General features: G+C 43.4%; 1 protein-coding gene across 4 annotated transcripts in view; it reads right to left on the bottom strand.

Moving 5' to 3' along the window:
* The window catches only part of LIMS1 (LIM zinc finger domain containing 1), a 110,411-nt gene that overhangs the window by 20,397 nt on the left and 75,379 nt on the right, over positions 1-14,635 (bottom strand). For all 4 annotated transcript variants that reach the window (XM_083174013.1, XM_083174012.1, XM_083174014.1 and 1 more), the window contains exons 2-5: positions 11,942-12,101; positions 6,049-6,115; positions 5,423-5,543; positions 4,495-4,644 (exon numbers count right to left, since the gene is read on the bottom strand). In XM_083174013.1, the coding sequence (XP_083030139.1) occupies positions 4,495-4,644; positions 5,423-5,543; positions 6,049-6,115; positions 11,942-12,101 (498 nt within the window). The remainder of the gene's footprint in view (positions 1-4,494; positions 4,645-5,422; positions 5,544-6,048; positions 6,116-11,941; positions 12,102-14,635) is intronic.

The raw sequence follows: 14,635 nt of genomic DNA, 5'->3' as shown, positions 1-14,635 counted from the left end.
GATTCAGTACCTCTCGGCTCCTGGAGGGGCTAGGGTGTCCGACCCGAGCGAGATAGCCAACCTATTTGCCGAGTATTACACTCAGCTATATAATTTAAAATCGGATGCTGAAACCCCCCAACCTGTAGAATCTGACATTCAGGCCTTCCTGAACACATGGAACTTACCTAAACTGAGCCCTGAAACATGTCTCCTCCTAGATGCCCCCTGGTCCCTCCGGGAGATCGAGAATGTGATTGAAGATCTCCCGTTAGATAAAGCCCCGGGCCCGGATGGATACCACTCCAACTTCTACAAAAAATATAAGCCCGAGCTAGCCCCGGTACTATTACGGGTCTTTAACGAGGCTTCATCCTCCCACTCCTTTCCTAGGGAGATGTTGGAGGCACAAATTGTTACCATCCCCAAACCGGGTAAGTCACCAGCCCTAGTAGCTAACTATCGCCCGATTGCGCTCCTAAACGTTGATGTAAAAATCTATGCCAAATTAATAGCCAATCGCCTATGCCCCTTACTCCCCTCATTAATAGCAACAGATCAGGTGGGGTTTGTCCCAGGGAGGCAGGCGCCAAACAATACCCGCAGGGTATTTAATGTTATGGAATACTGTGATTACCAGGGACAGCCCCTGTTGGTGCTGTCCCTGGATGCAGAAAAAGCCTTTGACAGGCTACACTGGGGGTACCTTAACTCAGTGCTAGACTCATTCGGATTCCAGGGAAGGTTTTTGGGCTCCATTATGTCTCTTTACTCTAACCCATCGGCAAGGGTATTCACCAATGGAACCCTCTCGGCACCTTTTGGCATCTCCAACGGGACTAGGCAGGGCTGGCCCCTGTCGCCCCTTATCTTTGCTCTAGCAATAGAACCCCTGGCTGAGACAATCAGGAAGAACCGGGGAGTTGAGGGTCCGACAATTGGAGGACTCTCACATAAAATCAGCCTATTCGCTGACGACATCTTATTATGCATCACGAACCCCACCTCCTCCCTCCCTATCCTGCACAACATCCTAGACCTCTACACAAAAATTTCGAACTGTAAACTCAACACGACCAAGACTGAAGCCCTCCCGCTACATATCCCTCTTGAGACTTTAGCGCGACTTAAAGACGAGTATAGATACGCCTGGCAAACTCAAGCTATTAAATACCTCGGGGTTCAGCTAGCCAGGGAACCCGACATCATCGAATGCAATTACACCCCTCTGCTTAACTCGCTTGAGAAACTTACAAAGGACTGGCTATTACATGAAATTTCCTGGTTAGGCAGGGTAGCGGCAGCCAAAATGACGTTACTTCCCAAGCTTTTATACTTGTTTAGAGCTATACCTAGACCTACCCCTAGAAAGCTACTCCCTTAGGATCAATAGATTATTCTCCAGCTTCATCTGGAAGGGAGCGAGACCTCGCATTGCCAGGCGCACATTGGTGCTCCCAAAGGACTCAGGAGGTGTTGCGTACCCAGATGTTGAGCGCTACCAAGCGGCCTGCATTCTGAGTCAGGCCCGCGACTGGTTTGTGGAGTCTAGTCCCAAGCCATGGGTTTGTATTGAAAGAGCCTTCATGAAGAACTGCACACTCTCCGAGCTCTTCTTTCTACCAGCCAGGGCGATTCCCTCATGGACGGGCCCGGGGTTATCGATTAGAGCCACTTTGCGCGCCTGGCAAGAGGTTGTCACGATCGACCCAGATATATTGTTACCAGCCCCCTGTCTCCCCATTAGCTCGTTTAGCAACCTGATCCCTAACCTTCGTCTGGAGACTTGGACGGAGGGGGGAATCAGGTATTTGAAAGACATCTACGACACAAACGCCCTCCTCTCCTTCTCCCAACTACAGACGCAATTCAACATCCCTAAGCACGACTTTTTTAAATACTTGCAGATGCGACACTGGTTGTCAGAATTTACAGGGAGAAAAGCTCCTAGATTTCCGCCAGCTCTGTCCCTCCTCCTATCATCCTCCAACCACAAGGGAGGTATCTCCAGATGGTACAAATATATAATACTCCTGGGCAGGGGAGGGAAGCTGGTGTCACAGATTGGTTGGGAGAAAGACTTAGCTCGGGAACTCCCTGAGTCAGTCTGGGATGACATCTTCAGGACCTGTTTTAAAATCTCTAAATGCGCACATCATTGTGAAATGTACTATAAACTATGTAGCAGAGCGTATTTTACCCCCAGCCGGCTCAATGCCATCTGGCCCTCCATATCTAATCTTTGTTGGAGGGGGTGTGGATCTGTTGGATCGTTAGTACATATCTTCTGGGGATGTGCGAATTTAAGATCACTGTGGCGAGAGGTTTTCTCCCTGATAGACAAAGTCTTGGGTGTCGCTATCCCTGAGGACCCCCTGGCGACTTTACTACATCAGCTCCCATTCCCAGTGCCTAGCTGTGATAGATATATACTGGGCCACATTCTAATAGCAACTAAAGCGGCTATTGGACAAATGTGGAAGTCCCCCTCTGTGCCTACGATACAAAATATCACTAATGCAGTACATAAACACTACGTTTTTGAAACCGCAGGCTGTAAATACTCCTCTTCCCCCTCCTCCGTGCACATGAAATGGTTCAGATGGGGAGAGTTCCGGGAAAAGAGCAGCCAACCCCTAGGTCTCAGTGACCAAGTGAATTTGTCCAGCCTAAACTCACCATAAGTAGTATATATAATTTTAAAAAGGGACAAAGTCTCTTTGAAGACTTGGGCCCCGATATTTGGATTCACCCCCCTGCTATATGTCCCCCCACGTATGTACACTTCCCTATTGTGTCTGTCCTGTCCTATTCCTCCTATCTTTATTTCTCTTTAACTTTTTCTTTATTTTTTTTAGTTATTATTTTTATTTATTATTTATTCCTTATTCTTCTTTTTTTCTTTAATTGTAATTATATTTGTCTTCTCTTTCTTCTCTTACCAATAGATAGTATTTTGCTGTTGTGGTATTAGGACACGGTTATGTATTAGAGCAGGTTTTAACTCCCAGCTTTATTGTCCCTGAAGCGGAGGATATGCTTGACCGCATGCTGGAGTCTGGAAATGTACCAGTCACTGTCTTCTATCTGTTTTGTACAATCCTGCTCCCAACTGACAAGCTGTTTTATATATCATTGTATGTCCTACAGATGGGTCAGGTCCCATCTTTGCAGGGGATGGCGCTGGCGTCGCCAGCCGCCATCCCCCGCCAGCGCCATGGCGATGGTGAGAAGGGGACGCACGCGCACGAGTCCCCTTCCGACGGCGCTTCCATCAGTTCCCCGGGTCCCCGCCGGCTTGCCGGCGGTAACCCGGGGTCCCCGCCGCCTGCCCGCACCCCCCACTAACCCCCCCTAACCCTGTCCGTCTCCCTGAGGCGGAGACGGACAGGGTTTCCGTCGCGCTAGCGACGGAGACTGAGACGCGCGTGCGCGTGAGACGCACGTGCGTCTCAGACTCCTCGCTGGCGAGGCTGCTGGCGGGTCGCCAGCGCGTACGTTCTGGCGACCCGCCAGCAAGGATGTAGACAGTAACATACTGTACCTTTTTTTTTTATTTCTCTTTAATAAAAACCAATGATGAAAAAAAAAAATGACAGCGTTTTTTTTGGGTGCAATATTTAACTAAACTTCAATTAATTGACCTGGCTGTATTTGTAGTTATTTATACTAAAAGAACAGTCGCTGTGAGCGATGCTGGCATATTTAACAGAAGTTTTGAGGGTTGCTCACAGCAATGTTGGCACTCAAAGGGCTAAAAAAATATATATGAATATGGAAACTTACAGAACTTAATCTATGAGTACCCCACACTGTCCAAGCTTGAATTTACAATGGCTATAGCGTACCACACTGCAATCTATTGGGGAAGCGGTCATCTATTAGAATGAACTTAGGTCTACAGTCATTAGGTCGACCCCACTAGGTCGACTGGCAGGAAGGTCGACCTGACTTAAGGTCGACATGGGCCAAAGTCGACATGACTTAAGGTCGAATTTGCATAAAGGTCGACATGAGGAATGTCGACTGGTCATAAGGTCGACATGGGGGTTTTCACTGTTTTTTTAGCCGACAGGCGGTATTTCATGCCCTACCATCCACTAGGGCGTGGAGGAGGTTATTAAAGCTGTGGCGAGCGAAGTGAGCCACCGTGCCCGATGCATAGCGAGCGAAGCGAGCGGTGCGAGGGTCCGATTCTCATTGCCAACTGTGTCCATGTCGACTGTGTCGACATTCGGCTCAAAAAAGAGTGAAAAGCCCATGTCGACCTTATGACCTGTCGACTTTCCTCATGTCGACCTTTATGCAAATTCGACCTTAAGTCATGTCGACCTTGGCCCATGTCGACCTTCCTGCCGGTCGACCTAATGACTGTAGACCTAAGTTCATTCTGACAGATGTACCGATTCCATCTATTGTGGTGATAACTTTTATTATTACTGGTATATCAGCAACATATATTCATCAGCGATCATTACTGTGGATCAAACATACTCCCTCTGTATGGAAACATACCCGCAGTTGGCACAGTTGAAGTGATCTGGGTGGTAAGGATCATTCTTAAATATCAAAGGTTGTTCATCGATAATGGCATGACACTTTTGGCAGATGTACTTTCCCAGTCCTCTGGCTTTCTCTCGATTATGGCAAGGACGACACAGGTGTCTAGAATGAGAAACGTAATTTAAGCTTTACATTGAAGAAACAGGTAACTATTATTATCCTGGATAAGACATATAAGCTACTTAAACGCCTAACAAATTAGTCACATTATAGTGCAAAATTTCTTGTCATCGTTTAAACCTGTTTTATTAAGTAGTAGCGAATTAAAACAAAACAAAAAAAAAACATGAAAAAACTGCCCCCACCCAATGCTATGTGGACATGACAGCAGGCATGTCCATAGCTGTTCACATGTCAAAATAAAGAAAGAACGTGCCCTCATATTATCCTGCACGGTACAGCTATAAGATTTCATATTTAAAATGGTTTACATAAAATAAAAAAATAAAGAATTAGAGTAAAACATGATGTAGAATAATGCAGAAGGAGAGACTGACACCAGCAACGTTCTCTGACTCAAAATGTCCATACAGTTTACAACAGGATTTGCCAAGCCAGTCCTCAAGGACTCTTAATCATTCTCTGTTTCCAGGTCATTTACTAAGATGGGAATAAGACTTCACATTTGATGTTGCTTTGGGAAACCAATCAGCATCTATTTCTTATTTAGCACCTTCTAGAAGATAGTACACAGGATCTGATTGGTTGCCCATAGCAACATCACGTGAAGTCCAATTCCCATCTTAGTAAATTTCCCCCTCGGTGTCTTCATTCTTAACACATACCACCATTCTACAAATCCATCAGTGGTCACACACACGCTGACACAGGTTCATAAATCACAGTGCTGGGTCTCTGAGGAAAAACATGAGTCACCCACCTGCCTGCGTTCTTCACAAATCCAATGTCTGCCAGGACATTCTGACAGAGATCACAGCGAAAGCACTCCGGGTGCCAGCTATTATTCATTGCCTTGATAACACGACCAATGATGAACTCACCTAGGGAAGGAAAATAATTAGTTATCACACTGGCAATAAACATATAGGTTTGTAAGAAAATTACCTGAAGCCTCAACCAGTTATAAATATAAATCCACAAAAATCATATCAAGTCTGTACAATCTTTTATTTTCTACTAATGATAAGCAGATACACTTTCTGAAAGAATATATCTGAATGTGAAGAATGCTCACTGTATATATTTCTGTGGAATGTGCTGTGCAGGGCGATGCCCCCCACTGCTGCCTGCTAGGTTCTGCAGCAGTGTGGTCCCCGATGGGAATGTGGGACTACCTAAGGCTATGAAGTCAACCGGCGGACCTCAGTTGACATATTTTCACAAGAAGTTGGCAACATCAGGATGACAAGTTTGCCTAAAAGTTTTTACCATACTATATCATTGGTCTTGATCAAATGTGATGTAAGCGGATTTCTCAGTTTACAAAACATTTAATAGCTGTCACAGAAAGAAACGATCACAAGAGAAAAAGACAAGAAATCTTACCACACTGATGGCAGCAAGGAGCGAAGAGCATTTGGAAATCATGTTCGCAGTACTTCCTCCCCTCAAACTGAAAAATAGAATCGAAAAGAGTAAAAACTACACATCGTTTAAATCTCACTAGATCACTTATAAAATGCCCCTACATTGCTCTGTGTGTAGGGGCCATAGCAATAGCGAAGCTATTGCGCATCAATTAAAATGTAGCATACTGGATAAATGTACTTAATCACTAGTCAGGGCCAGTGTTCCCACTAGAGACAGATCGCTCAGCAAACAGCGCTGTGTGCTGAGCGATCGTTCTGAGCGATCTAGCATCGCTTCAGCACATCTCCCCATGTGTAGGCCCCCTTAACCCACACAATAGTGTAATTTTAAATTGTTTTCTTGCACCTGCAGCTCTTGTCTCAGGTGTCGGGACACCCATCACAAACCGCATATAAAGCACATAAAACAACTGAACCCGAGCAAACTACTGAATTCGCTGCATTTGGGTGCCCAAAAGCCAGACTTGGGTAACATTTCTGCTCGCCACCTCAAGCAGAAATAATGATCAACTACAGCTTTCGCTTACGACTGGAGCTGCTATAAAACAAAATAATTTTCCTTATGTGTGTTAATGGGATTATATACTTATGACAAGAGATTGATTAATATAGGAGTAATAAGTACATACTGCAAAGTGATGCAATAAGGGGCCATGTAGCTGTAGGTTTTTCATACTGCCTAGAATTAAACCTTAGGTGAGAACAGGACCAATATAAAAAATGCACCATGGATCCATTTTTATATATATATAAAAAAAAAAAATAGATATATTTTCATAGTGCAAAATTTACCCTTTTCTTTTGAACTTAACTTATATAACAACAAAATATACAAACTTCAGTTAATTCTTCTCTTTAAAATGTTATTTAGATGAAACTAGACAATTACCAAAAGACCAGCTCTAAAGGCCTGCTCTGATTTCACCCTGCAGCTCCCCGGGAGGGGGACACACGATTAGGCACTTGATGTGCCAAGGTTTGCATATGATAAATCGCTGATTGGCTGAGAGAGGTCTCAGCCAATCAATGGCTTGCTAGTCATCTGTATGGCCTTTTTTATTTTTTCAAGTTAGCTGTTCCTCCCGGCTCCCGCCGCAGCCAGCGTCATCCTCCCTGCCCGGCGCCCTGCTCCCGCTGTCACCCCACCACAACAGCTTCAAGTGCCTCCTGCCCAGCTCCCAATGCAGCCTCCCCCTGCTCGGCTCTCAATAGCCGGCATCCCCTCCCGCAGTCATCCCCGCATGGCTCCGGGGCTGGGCTGCACATAAGATTTAGCAAATCTTATGTGCAGCCCGTCCGACCCGATGCGCACGAGACAGCGCATCGGATTGGAGGGGGTGTCTGCAAGTGCAATTTGGGACGATTTCACGGCCCGATTAATCCGAATCGGGTGAAATCGTGCCCAAATCACATAGTGTATGGGGGCCTTAAAACCCAACCCACCCCTCCCAGCCCAACTTTCATATAATCTCCCCTCCCACATTATTTCAATGTTTGGCATCCTGGCAGTCGAGATCCCGGCCGGCACCGGCATTACATATGATGTCGGTCTACTGGCAGTTGATGTCAGTCTACCGGCAGCATCCCCCTCTAAACAACTGTGTGGCTTAAATTTGATTTTACCACCACTTCAGTTACTTTAAAACAAAAAGCATATTCAAGTGCAGATAAAAGTATATTTTCTTTTGTAACTGAAAAAGACGAACCCATAGCCTCCAAGGTATGCAGCACAATGCACATTCTTTGTGGCATGCCTCACTTCCTGTCATTGGCTTGTGTGCAGCAGAGACAGGTGTGTGACATGGGCATTGACATGAGAGGAAGTTATGTGTGTCATTTTAGCAAATAGCCGTAAAACACAAAAAGCCATGCTACAGTGCTGTCTGATATGTGTTAGTGCACAAATGCAAATGATTAACTGGAAAATCCTTAAGCACCTTACACTGATTAACAAGACAGAGCTGCACAGAAAGAACACAGGTTGCAATACAGCAAAGCCCAGGTGTCTATGACCATCTTGTACCATCAAATATGATTTTAGGTCTCGGTTTCAGTGACTTCAATATTAAGCACAAGTGACATCTGTCTACAGATTTACATTATTTAATAAATGAAAGCTGCCGTGATATCTGCTCGGCCAGGTAGTCTCATATTTAAAGAGCAATGAAATTTGCTGCACTATTTAAGTGTTAATAAATAACAGCCACACATAGCGCATGTGTAATCCTTATCCTAGTGGTGACATTTTATGGAGAGTGGTAGAAAGGCTGTTGTAATGATCAAGGGAAACCATTTAGCGCATAGCACATTTCTTATAAAACCTGTTGTACGGGTAACAGTATAAACAGGTGCCGTGACCAAACATTTGCTTTCATATACTGTTGCAAAATGTGTCCGAATGTAATTAGTTGCTATGGACCACAGTTCAATTTCCACAAGCTGCCTGTGCCCCAGTTTTAACCCTTTGAGTGCCAACATTTGTCAGATGTGCAAAATATCCACTGAAAATGCCAGCGTTGTTCACATTTGTTATATAATTTCAAAGAAAAATGTTACAGGTCATCATGATGAATAAAAATGTTTGATTGGCCATTTTCACACCTATTTTGACAAGTGCACATGGCCCTCAAAGGGTTAACAACATCCATGATGTTACTTTTCTACACAATTATAACCAAATGACAACAATAATGTAACAAACGTCAAAAGGTGATTTTATTTCTCCTGTTGTGTAAAACTGCTGCAAACTAGCAACATTTGGATTTCAGGATTATGTTAAATGTGGTTACATACTACAATTTGTCGTGCATGGTATCTGTGAGCACACTGCACGACCTGTGTAGTATGTGCATACAAATCCTCATTTCATGAATTGTTTGACTCATCCTCCCATCATAAGTGCTGCATACAAGACCATCCACAGTATGATGCTTTATGGTTACATTAACCTCATAAACGCTGTGTCACTGTACAGAAGGTAATTCAGTGTGTGTACGTAGACAATATATTGATAAACCATATTGATCTACTTCTGTATCAGTTGACCAACAACCGCGTGTACCCAGTTTTAATAATTGAATTCAATGAGTGCCATTGTCACAGGTAACTAAATCTAGTCTTCAGTTACTAACCAAGGCTATAGTTTCTATACACCAAGTGGGTGATTATGGTTGGTTCGCAAAAGCAAGCTCTTTCTTTAATGGACAAAACCATGTACACTGCAGGTGGGACTGATGTAACATGTGCAGAGAGATAGTTACATTTGGGTGAGTTATTTTGTTTCTGTGCAGGGTAAATACTGGCTGCTTTAGTGCTGCTGCCTTCTCACCCTATGAAACTATCAGTCAGTTCCCAGCCACAATACTATCCAAAAATACACTAGTAACAGGATATAAATCTAGATCTTGCAGAGGTCACTCGGCAACAGAAGGTCACACACATTTCCCATGCTATTTTTCTCATATGAAAGCTTATATGTATATACACTGTAGTTATCAGCAGACACACAAAGTAAAGACAAACAGGCATTCTCCACACACAAAAAAAGCCCAAGTCATTTTTAATGTTATGTTTCAACACCCAATATAATCTTTATACATGCATACTATATGTGTTTATTAAAGGTTGGTAAAATAATTGAATAGCTAAATAAAAAAAGTAACGAACACAACCACTGCAGCATAGAAACCTAAATATAATATATCTGATCATTTTATTGCCAAATTTAGGAGAAAGAAAAAACACCCATCTCCTCCCTTCCTTTTCTACTTTGCCCATCCTTCACTAGCCCATGCTCACTACCTCCTTTCTCCTCTCTGACCCAGTTACTAGATAACTGGGAAATTGACAACCACTAACTACAAATGATCAAGCTACTGTTTTACAATACAAATAATGAGAACCTTCATGGGGCACATAACAATATATAGTTTTTGAGAGCGGCTTTATCTGCAGGATGCAGGTTTCCTTACAATACACAACACGGAAGAAGTTATAACCACCAAGGCTACAAAATACTGTACATCTACAGGGCTCAGAAACAACTAAAAGCAAAAGGGAGTTAACATTTAAATGAAGGCGGTTAAGGTACTATTTTTAGCTACTTTTTTGCGTTACATTTTTGTTTTCAACATAAATCTCATGCAATACATCTAATGTACCCCATACACTTGTGCAATCGGTTACACAAGGGACGCCCAATGCTTTTAAATGGGTTTTTTTAAACCATTTTAAAAAGCATGCTAGCCCTCCTGCTCCCCAACACGTGCTGCTAGTGCTCCTGCCGCCCGCTCCACTACACCGCCACCACGCTAAGGTCACCCGCTGATTGATTGCATGTGGTTAAAAACCTCATGCAATTCAATAAATATTATGTGCAGCACATAATATCTGGCGACGCGACATTCGAGTGGCGGGCCCACGCATCGCGCCAGGTGACACATTTGATGTGCATACAATCCTTTGATTTATCACACAGATGCGGTCGAAATCGGACAATTGTATGCAATATTAGCCTAGTGTATGGGCACCATAAATGGCAATTCCCTGATGCGGGCCTGATCCACCAAATAGAGGATCACAGTACAACAGGTTAAATTCAGCCGATTCCCAGATCCAGGCATCAGGAGAACAGATTACTACCTTGATATGGCCCTGATGTATACCGTAATCTCATAAGGCATTTGTAACAATATGTAGGGGCAGATTCTAATCAGCAATTAAGGTAGAGCTGCCCCCCCCCCCCCCCTTATTTTGCTCAAACTTGCCCACAACACATGGTGAGATGTGTGCTAGGTGAGATTTGAGCCTATACAATTTGTGTGTGTGACTGGAACTACATGAGATTTGAACTACACCAGAATTTGACACTACTATAGTATGTAGTACAAAAATACCTGCCTTCACATACTATTTTGCCTTTGCGATACTAGCGAGCATTGCATCACAAGGGAAAATAAACACAGTGCGATTTGAACTTAAAAGATCAAATTGCACACGATAATCACACAGTGTGTGGGCACCATTGAAGCTCATTTTAATAAGCTTTGGTTTTCGCATCATTTACAAATCACCTGTTGAAGGCTAGTCATTGTTTTTTCAGAAGGTTTTCTGTCAGTTTTACTTTGGCTTTCAAAACAGTCACTTCATAGATACAGGCTCTCTTTGGTATTCTATTCTGTTCGAATATAAAATATGCTCTCTCAGTTACGGCCTAAGTAAATCAGCGGATTGTATAACTGCCACCAAACCACCACAAAACACCAGGGTAAAATCCACTGATTAGTAAATTCTGCCCTTCATCCAGCAAAAAACATTCAAATAGCTTCTAACCTGCATCTCACATAAGACACAACCCATTAATACTTAGGCCAGTATTCAATGGGAATTTCTATGTGCAGCTGCACATTCGCAGGGTTCTGGAGGGCTGGAGCATTCGCTGCCAGCCCTCCCTCTCCCCCTATTCAACGCTTCAGGGGTTCGCTGCCCCTGACTCTGAATTTTACCCCCAATGTAGAATGCAAAATGGTGAATCACTGCAAAAATCATGGTAGAAGCAGTTCTCCATCCTAGCATTGTATACACTGTCGGCGAATCCCAGTGAGGACCCCATTGAAATACACCAGCGAATTGCAGTGAGCATGAAACAGAGAACTGGCCGGCATTCGCTGTTCGCTTTCGAACAGTGAACAGGGCGAATCAGATTTTCAGTGAAAAGATTTACCACAGAGAGTGAAAACAGCCGGATTCGCCAGGGAAAAAAAACAGTGAATCGGGAGCATTGAATTAGGTAATGGAAAAGCAAGCAGAGGCAGAAGTGTCTATGGGAAAGACCTGTGCTAACACCTTACCTCATAGAATAGTCCCTCCGGAAACTGCTGGAAGCACTGAGCACACACAAAGCACTGCTCATGGTACAGCTCTCCATTACTGTTCACAATCTTTTCAGCTGGGGCAAAGCCAGACCGACAGCGCTCACACATTGCATTTGCCAGAGCGTTGGCCATGTTGCTGCAGGGAGAAGAGAAATAAAAGCAACAATTAATGTCCATACTTTACCAGATTAAGCCAATTAAATAAGCAGGTAGATGTTTCCTGACACAGACAATATAATAATGAACAGTTCATATCACTGGCCCACAGTGCGTCATGGGTTCAGTTGCTAGATCTACTTGTGTAATAGTCAGTTCCCTCCTTCATTCAAAAAACAAATGGCGAATCCATCAGCTAACTAGATATACTACTACAGAATAAATATACTCTAAAATACGTTATAAAGGATAATGTATTGTACACACTCAGGTGCCATCTTATTAGGTACACTTTTTTAGCAACGAGTAGAACGTGTGACCAGAGCAGCCAGGACTACCTAATGTACTGAACACATTCTTTCTAGATTCTGGTGCATGATGACAGGATCATGTGGTTGGTGGACATTCTTACTGGAAATCTCACACACATTCCACCATTTAGATCTGCTGACAGTGGAGCCATTTGGGGTTTACAGCACGGTGCCCCTGGATTGGTGTGGATGGGTGGCTCTGAGGCAGCACACCATTACGTTCTATTTAACCCTTAACTCTTACTAATAATCTCATCACTAACACTATTATTTTAATTAAATCACTTCATCACTTTGTACATAACTTTGGCTTCTTAACACTTACTAACAATATTTTTTTCACTGGTGTGCTGCTCTGTGCTTTCTGTTTTCTGCTATTTTTTGGGGTGCTGCTCCTAGATATAGCAATAGGGAACCCAGAGAAGGCTTGACAGGTGGCTTGGGGGATTACCAGTGTATTTGCAATTATATGTAACCAAGATCTCTGAATCTTGTTACTATGTTGTTTTTAAATCTGGCATACAAGCTTGCCAATGGCACACACACGAGGGGGGTGGCAGCGAAAAGACGGACATGCTGCAGCATGGCCATCGTTGTCCTCCCTCGTCCGAACAGGCTTGGAAAAAGAGGGGGTCGGTAAAGATGCACGGGAGCATGCAATGTTGACGATGCACAGCGTACACATTGGATGATGTTGGACACAATATTGATCAAAAAGCCCTTTCTGAACGAAATTGTGACCAATATCATCTAGTGTGTATGGGCCTTTAATGTATGAAGCTTGGAGAAGTGGTATCTATCTGCATAAAGTAGGGCCGTTGGCCCTCCAGCTGTTGTTGAACTACACATCCCAACATGCCCTGCTACAGTTTTACCATGGCCAAAAATCAAAACTGTAGATGGGCAAGCTGGGATGTGCAGTTCAACAACAGGTGGATGGACAAAGGTTCCCCATCCCTGCTCTAGAGACTGCTGTGGGTGTGAAAATGCCCGGAGATCAGCAGCTTCTGAGTATACTCAGACAACCTGGCACCAACGATCAAAGTCACTTAGATCCAATTTCTTCTCAAAGCTTGTCATTGGTCTGAGCAATTTCTGGATTTAATTTAAATATACCCCACAATACTGTAAACAAGCACACAGGTCATCCTTTTCAGTGAATTAATAAAAGTTCTCTAACTACTGTTCATTCTAGCACCCAGCATCTTTCAAAACCTTTGCAGTTCCTCTGCCCTGCCTGGGGTGTCGCTCTATGTTGTGGTGCTTCTAGCACTGTGTGGCCTGTATTGCAGCACTGATATTCAGACCAGACCTGTGCTAGATGCACCACAGAAATAAACACTACAAATCAAATCATGTGACATCTTATAAAATAAACTTATATAAGATTTTGGTACTTATATGTTAGTTGGGCGCACACTAAGCTATTTGCTTAGTTTTACGCGTCCGCTCACCACGCTTCGGGCTCGGTGGCTCGCTGCGCTCGCCACACTATATAAAATCGACTCCGTGCTGACATGGATAGTGGGGGTATAAGTGTACTTACTATAGTTCCTAGATTTCTCCAAGCGAAGCGGCTAAACCAGACTATAATTGCAGCAATGTGAAAAGTCCCATTTAAGCACCCAAATGGGGCACTTAGAATGCAGAACATTGGGATTGCTGCCGTCATGCACCTAAACAACTGAATTGCTGCTATTGGATGGAACTAGAATGTCTACCCGATTTTTTCAGATTCCAATTATGCGTTAATTCTGAAAGATTTCACTCATAATACAAAAACCAACACGGGCAAATGAAAATATAAAACAATGAGACAGACAATACATTAAGCATTTAGTCTCGTGTTTGTTTTAGGATAGCTTGTTTCAATTTAAGATTTAGAATTAATTTAGAGCGGTCAGAATTATTTCTATAAGAAAATGTCCATGATTGTTAACTTGGGAATAATCTCCTATACATTAGAAGCAGAGCAGAGCACAACATGGGTTTGATGTAACTGGTGTTACTACTTGTCTGGGTGTGAAGCAGCAATTTGTCCCAGATATGAAGCTTGCATGTAAAAAACAACTGGGGAAGAGGAGAACCAAAAAACGAGCCTAATGTTTATGATCTGATCACCAATTTAATGCCTAAAGAAGACTTCCAGAATGTTATCTACAGCAGATTGGACATTGCAAATATATGAACAGAACGATCATTC

This window comes from Crinia signifera, chromosome 2 (assembly GCF_055691185.1).
Source record: "Crinia signifera chromosome 2, ASM5569118v1, whole genome shotgun sequence".
Lineage (NCBI taxonomy): Eukaryota > Metazoa > Chordata > Amphibia > Anura > Myobatrachidae > Crinia > Crinia signifera.
The sequence above is the reverse complement of the archived record's forward strand: the minus strand, read 5'-3'. Positions and strand labels throughout refer to the sequence as shown.